The following is a 7,881-nucleotide window of genomic DNA, read 5'->3' as shown; positions in this document are numbered from 1 at the left end:
GAAGCCCATGGACTACAGCCCCACAACGCAGCATACCTGAATGTAAGACTAGAGATGGATCCATTAACTACAGAGACAAGGCAACAGATTTCACACCTCAGTATTGGAGTAAACGCAGGAGGAAATTATGAACGTGCAGTTATTTATAGGCATTCACTGATTTTATTGAACTGAATATAAATTGTTTCTAAATTTCCCATTTCATATTATAATGTGCCACAGAATAGGAAGAAATATTTTCAGCTGAAAGAGAAATTTCAAATTTAAATGGTTGTTATATGAGCAAGAAAGCAACACGTAGACTAACTCAATCTAATTCCAAGAAATTACAAAGGCCTCTGTTCTTTGAAAGATGCAGAGAAAAAAGAAGGGTCCACAAACTGCCTGGTGCAATGTCCTTCTAACTCATGTTTAGTCTGCCTCTTTCTCAGCATGTACTAGGCTATGAAAAAAGGCAGTAATGAACCAGGTTCAGGGGTTAGAAGCAGTGTGATCTGAAAGCCCAGGCTTGTTAGGGTTGTGATGGGGAGCAGTGCAGCCTTGGGCCAGCCACCTCCCTCCCTGAGCCTCAGGGGTCTCAGCTCTAGAAAGAGGGGCAGGACCAGAGGCCACCCGAGAGATCTTCCAATGTTGACATTTTATGTAACTGCCTATAGATTGAAGGTCCTGCCCTCTGAACAACCCCTACTCCCCATCCCAGCAGCCCTTTCATTCAAGGACATAAGATGGCGCAAAGCAAGAGGATGGCGAACAGGCAAGTCCGTCCTTACCCACAGACAAGAATTAACAATATGGTTTTAGAGGCTTTTCTTTCACTTTAGCAAAAAAGACTTTCCCACAGCTTGTGACTAATGAGAAGCGAGCAATGTATTTCTGAGTGGGGGAAACCTGCCTGGCCCTTGGAAGCAGGAAAAGACAGTCACCTGGGAAGTTCTGTAAACCACATGGGTATCTACAGGGTGCTGCTAAGTGCTAACAGAGGCCTCTAGCCTGGGTAAACCCTTTTAGTAGCCGCCCCTCCAACTTCCCCTCTGCTTCCTTTCACTGCTGGTTGAAAACTGCAGATAGCTCGGGATACAGAGGTGACCTAATCCTGTCCTGTCCTCCATAGCTCATTTGGAGAGAGCTTCAATACAGCTAATTTTCTATAAAATGTGCTATGAAGACAGAGGAACCCAGAAGACAAGCTTCCAGCCCTGTATGCAGGAGGCAACAAAGTCTTCTGCATTGGATCTCAAGTTGACCCATGGCCTTCCAACTTCACCCAGCTCCCAGCATCCTCTCCTGACATTGGCCTTCTCCTGTCCCTCAGATTGAGCTTTGACATGGCTTTCATCAGAATCAACACGTCCATTCCTCTGACAATTCCTGCCTTGGCGCCACACACTCTGGCTTCTATTCAGAATCCCAGCTTCCAAGCTCTGGCCTATCTGCCCAGCAGGCACACTGGCCTCCCACCAAGTGGGTCTGTACGCTGATTATCAAGCTGAGAGATGAGGCCAGCTTCTTCTGGCTTCCTCTGGGATGTCAGAAGATCCTGTGAGCCAGGATCCCTGTAAGCTATGAAGTCAGCTGGTTTCTGGACAAAGGGTGAGAAAGTGGCCTTACTCCAGTAAGATTAGGCTCTGGAGGGCTGAACCCAATGGACGCTCCTGCTAGGGCCTGGCATCCATGCCTCAGAGCTGCCCACAAGTTCGTGCCTTCACTTCTTCACAAGACACTCAAGGGAGAAGCACAGATGTCAGCACCCATCAGGGAGATGATAATCGGTGTGTGTGCATGTGTGTGTGCACGCATGTCCGTAACTACTGTTTCTTTAATTATGTCTAATTATGGAAGCATTTATATTTGTGTGAATAGAAAAAAATGAATGTGGGGAATTATGAGTAAGTTAGGAACCATACTGTGACAGATATTAAGTAACTAGTACTCACCAGCATCTGGTTCTCGTCCCCTTCATGGACATCCAGAAGAGCAGTCACACGAGGCAGATGGATTTGACTACTTCCTACCAACAAGCCGTAATTGGAATTGACATGTGCCATTCCTGGGCCAAAACCCTTAGGAGCCCAATGCATTTCTCTAGCTCTTCCCTTGACTTAACTCGGAGGAGGCTGAAATATTCTGGATGGTGAGAGCTACTCTCCACATTTTTCGAGAACCCATATATACATAGAATCCATTTCTTAGATGATCCTAGCATGCCTGCTCAAGAGAAGACTGCCGAGAATACGTTCTCTGCTCCCTCCCACCTATTAGTCCCGAACTATCAAGACAATGCTGTTCCCAGGCGATCTACAATCTTTGATTCTCTTTCTCTGAGAAAGCCCGGTTTTTGTTTTTGTTGACAACATTCTAATGTCTGTTCCCCTCATATAGGAGAATCCATAGTGTGCAAATAAATGCCTCTCAAGTAATTCTTCAATCAGAGAAAAGCATACAAATTATAAACAATTGAGAATAAAGGTGGCAACAGTCGCTCAGATACTGAGTTCTTTAAATGTTGATTCAAATGGAATTTCTATAATCTACCATTTTAATTTTTTTGTCTTTTAATTATAAGAAAAACCAGCTAAGGCTGGCTCACTTGGTGGAGCATGTGACTCTTGATCTAGGGGTCTGTGAGTTCGTACCCCACATGGAGCATAGAGGTTGCTTAAAAAAATAAAATGTTTAAGAAAAGAAAAAAGAAAAAGTAGCTAAATGTGAAGGGGAAGCACATTCCACCCTCCTAGTCAGTCACATCTCGTCTATATTGTACACGCAGGAGCAAGTCCTTGGGCAAGCGTTGCAGATGAAATATTGAGAGTCTATAGAGGGAATTAGTCTGCTTCTAGATACGTGCCTTGTAAATGCAGAAGCAAATGCCACATGGGTTTTTGCCAAAATCTCAATGAAAACATTTCTATTTACTTTAATCTTTACATTTAAAGCTGAAGAGCAAAATTCAGGATGTGGAAATGTGAAATCACTGAATGGATCTTGCCAGTGTGGTCCCAATGGCCATTCAGGAAGCAGAGGGCACATGTCAGAATCCGGACAGCAGGGAGTTTTCTTCTTCCTGTATTGGAAACCTGAAGCTGGAGGCAGCTTTATGTGAATATCTTTCATCATTGCTTAGTCCAGCAACTCTTGATACAGATGTACATTCTCCAAATGCTGGGTGGAAACGGACTTTTATTTCTAAATATAATTTCTGAAGGCCTCTCAATAGTGGGAATTTCATATTTTCTCTATTCAGAGCAGGCTTCGTGTTGGGCAGTTCTTCATTAGGGCAGAAATGTCCTCCTGTACAAGGTGACTGTTCATACTGTGAGGATGCCTGGCACTGTCACACCAAGTACAAACTAATTTTAGACAGGAAAACTGTGACATCTTAGGAGATGCTAAAAACCATGTCCTTGCTGCACAGAGTAAAACTTGATGACAGAGCTTCTTTTAAAACCTTGCATTTTTGAGCACAGTCACGTCACCTGAATTGCCACAGGTGAAAGACTTGAAAAACTAATAGCCACTCTAGGGGCGCCTGGGTGGCTCAGTCAGTTAAGCGTCCGACTTCAGCTCAGGTCATGATCTCACAGTCTGTGAGTTTGAGCCCCATGTCAGACTCTGTGCTGACAGCTCAGAGCCTGGAGACTGCTTCAGATTCCTTGTCTCCCTCTCTCTCTGCCCCTCCCCTGCTCATGCTCGGTCTCTCTCTGTCTCAAAAATAAATACAAACATAGGGGCGCCTGGGTGGCACAGTCGGTTAAGCGTCCGACTTCAGCCAGGTCACGATCTCGCGGTCTGTGAGTTCGAGCCCCGCGTCGGGCTCTGGGCTGATGGCTCAGAGCCTGGAGCCTGTTTCCGATTCTGTGTCTCCCTCTCTCTCTGCCCCTCCCCCGTTCATGCTCTGTCTCTCTCTGTCCCAATAATAAATAAAAACGTTGAAAAAAAAAAATTTTTAAAATAAATACAAACATCAAAAAATTTTTTGAAAAAAAAAAAAAACTAAACGAATAGCCACTCCAGCCCCCACTGCTCTTTTATTCTCTGAAACCCCAAACTAAAGTAAGCATCAAGAGTTAGGAAAACAAACCAAAAAACTTTATTTACAAAAGTAAACTTTAACTCACTTTTATATATCATATAATGTTAATGCCAACAGCAACAGAGCCTCTGGAACACTGAAAACACTTGGATATTAAAATACACTGAGGTTTGTGCAGCTCAATTCCCCCTAGTTATATTATAAAACTTATAAACATTTCATCAACTACATTGTTTGGTCGTGTTTGCAGAAGTCACGTTTCAGGGTAGGTTTACCACCAGACGCAATCACATAACCATTGGCTGTGGATTTCCAAGAAGCAAAGGAGCCAATCTTAGCAAAGCTCGCACTGGCATTTTCAGATGTTGAAACTTGAAGAGGAGTTCAGCAAAGCTTGTGCTCCCTAAAGAAATGGAAATGGGGGGAAAGTCACATCTCTAAATAAATTCAGCTGTACACCCTTTTGAGGAAGCTTCAGACACAATCACATTTAAAGCTGACATTCTTCCCTTTGAAAATAATTCCCCAAAGACACTAAGTTCTGAATTTCCCATATCAAAATATAATTTGATGTAAGTTTGAATTTATCCATCCTGTACTTCAGAAAGTGACCTGTAGCTACATCTGAAACTATTACTATTATTTAATTATATATCACTTAAATATAATTAATAAATGTGCTTATTTACTTTCAACTACCATAATCAACGTCTTCAATACGTACCTGAAAAAAGAACACAGGCTTAAAAGGAGTCACAGAGAAGTTTAATTTAATGCCTCAACCTCTAAGAAGCAATGGTTCTCAACCTTGGCCCCACAGAGATCCCAACGTCATTCAGAAGTGGAATACAGCCTAGACACCTGGAGGTTTGAAAGCTGCCCAGGTGATTCTGATGCACAGCCAAGGTTAAGAACCACTGTTCTAAAGGAATTAGGAAGTGTATTACCTAAAAATCCTATTAAGCATCCTCTTCCTTTCTGCCTCTACCCCACCAAATGCAACTGTCCAGTACTCTTCTCCTAGCCCCACAACATACATATATATGATCCCTATGCCTCTAGGCCACAGCAAGCATCCTAGCAGACATGCAGACAGCAGAGGGAACAGGATCACAAGATCTCATGAAGATGGACAGAGAAAAGTCTCACGATATGATCAAGAGGCATTCTGATTAAAGGCATGACTAACACAAGAAAGAGTTCCGCTACACAGGATATGAGAAAGTACTTATCCTAAGTATTTCCTTTTATTGATTGGCCTCTGCAATCAGCTGAATTAAATGTGTTTAATAAACCTCAACAGTAATTAAGACAAATTTCCTATTTAATTGTTACTCTATGGTGTTCCCCAGACCTTGCTAAAACCCATGCACAGAGAATAAAAACATACAGGAAGATATGAAACAACCCCAAAATACTGATACACTATGGAATCGAACAGACCATTTACATTTAATGTGATACTGAAATGGTTAAGTTTAAACATATCATCTTGCTATTTGTTTTCTATTTGCTCCATCTGCTCTCTGTTCCCCATCGTCCTCTTCTGGATGGAGTATTTTCTATGTTTTTTTTTATGATTCCATTATAGCTCCTTTGTTGCAGTAAGTTCTGACTCTGTTTTCTTACTTCAGTAATTGCTTTGTGACTTACAGCATACACCTTTAAATTATCAAAGATTACCTTCAAGTGAGATTATACCACTTCACCCATCAGTATATGGGTCTTCCAACAGTACGTCCATTTCTCCCTTCCCAGCCTTTGAGCTACTGTTGTCATATTTTTCATGCTTTATAAACCCCATAGTACATTGTTATTATTTTTATTCTGTTGTCTTTAAAAAAGTATTGTTAAAAGAAATAAATCTTGCCTATTTACCCAGGTAGTTACCATTTCCAAAGTTCTGCATTCCTTTGTGTAGACCACTATTTCCATCTGATATTATTTTCCCTCAGCCCAAAGGACTTACTAGACAACATGTCCAGTAGCGTGGGTCTGCTGGACTCTTTCAGCCTTTGTATGTCTGAAAAAGGCTTTATTTCATGGTCATTTTTTTTGAAAGATATTTTTGCTGGGTATAAAATTCTAATAAGACTTTTTTTTTTTCCCCTGAGTCCTTTACTCCACTAAGTTATCACTTACACTGCTTCCTACAAGAAACACACAGTCACTCTTATTTTTATCTGTGTGTAACATGTCTTTTTCCTCTAGCTGTTGTTAAGGCTTTTTATCACCAGTCTTGGGCAATCTGGTTACAATGTGCTTTAGTGTAATTTTATTCATATTTCTCATGCTTGGGATTCACTGAATTTGGAAAATTTCCAGCCATTATTTCTTCAAATATTTTTTCTGTCACCCCACCCCCTCAATTTCTCCCTTCTTCAGGGACTCCAATCACATGTAAATTAGATGTTTTAAGTTCCACAGCTTACTTCATATTTAATGCTCTGTTCCTTTGTTTTCCTTTTTTTCTTCTTTTACTTTTGCATTTAATTTTGGACAGTTTCTAGTGCTATGTCTTCAGACTTGTTAATTTATTATTATGGAATGTCTGATCTGCCCATTAAACCCATTCAATGTACTCTTCATCTCAAAAAGTTCAGTTACAGTCTTTTGTATCTTCTATGTCTCTCAAGGTTCTGAAATACAGAATAGACTTATAAGAACGGTTCTAATGTCCTTGTTTGCTAATTAGAACATCTGTGTCAATTCCAGGTCAGTTGTAATTGACTTTTCATCTGATTATAGGTTCTATTTTCCTGTTTCTTTGTGTAACAGATATCATGAATTTACCTTGTTGGGTACTGGATATTTTTGTATTTCTATATTCTTGAGCTTTGCTTTAGAATTACATTTCTTGAAAAACAGTTTGATCCTTTTGTGTCACGCTTTTAAGATTTGTTAGGTGGGACCAGAATACGATCAGGTCTATTTAGTCTAGGGCTTCCCATTACTAGAGCAAAACCCTTCTGAGAATCAATTGCCTCTTAAATTATGAAGTTGTGACAACAGGCACTGTTCCTGAACCTGTGTAAACAACTGGTAATCCATGTAGACAATTCTTCCTCCAGTCTCAAATAATTTCTTCACATGCATGTGCTGACCAGTAAGTACTCTTCTGATAGTTGAGGGTGACCCTCTGCAGGTATCTGGCACTCTCTCTTTGGCATTCCATCTGGTAAACTCTAGCTCTTTGGGTCTTCCTGTACTCTTGGATCTGTCACCTCAAATCAAGAAGTCTTCTAGGCTCGGGGCACCTGGGTGGCTCAGTTGGTTAAGGGTGCAACTCTTGGTGTCAGCCCAGGTCATGATCTCATGATTTGTGAAATCAAACCGTGTTGGGACACTGCACTGACAGCATGAAGACTGCTTGCGATTCTCTCTCTCTCTCTCTCTCTCTCTCTCTCTCTCTCTCTCTCTCTCTCTCTGCCCCTCCCCTGCTTGCTTGCTCTCTCTCCCTCTCTCAAAATAAACATTAAAAAAATTTTTTTTTAAAAAGAAGGCTTCTAGGCTCCACCTGGGTTCTTGCTCTCTCCCCACAGTCTGAGACCTCTCAAGGCTATAAGCTGGGACAATCATAGGGCTTATTTCATTGTTTCTCATCTCACAGGGATCACTGTTCTTCATTGCCTCATGTACAATGTACCAAAAGCCATTGCTTCATATGCATTGTCCAGGTTTTTGGTTCTAGACAGGAGAGTAAATCAGATTCCTGTTATCTCATCCTGGCTGGGAATGAAAGTCTATGCTTTAAATTTTTTTCCTATTTTTAGTATTTTGACTATTCTGTGACCAGGTGTGGTCTTCTTCATATTTATCCTGCCACTGTAAGTTGATGTCCATTACCCATT

At 41.2% G+C, this 7,881-nt stretch overlaps 1 protein-coding gene across 2 annotated transcripts in view; it reads right to left on the bottom strand.

Moving 5' to 3' along the window:
- Positions 1-4,064: 4,064 nt before the first annotated feature.
- Positions 4,065-7,881, bottom strand: part of ANAPC1 (anaphase promoting complex subunit 1) — a 96,397-nt gene continuing 92,580 nt past the window's right edge. For both annotated transcript variants that reach the window (XM_030311142.1, XM_030311144.1), the window contains one exon: positions 4,065-4,433. In XM_030311142.1, the coding sequence (XP_030167002.1) occupies positions 4,318-4,433 (116 nt within the window). In that variant the 3' untranslated portion in view covers positions 4,065-4,317. The remainder of the gene's footprint in view (positions 4,434-7,881) is intronic.

This window comes from Lynx canadensis, chromosome A3 (assembly GCF_007474595.2).
Source record: "Lynx canadensis isolate LIC74 chromosome A3, mLynCan4.pri.v2, whole genome shotgun sequence".
NCBI lineage: Eukaryota > Metazoa > Chordata > Mammalia > Carnivora > Felidae > Lynx > Lynx canadensis.
Note: the sequence above shows the minus strand (reverse complement) of the source record. Positions and strands in the feature narration are given on the sequence as shown.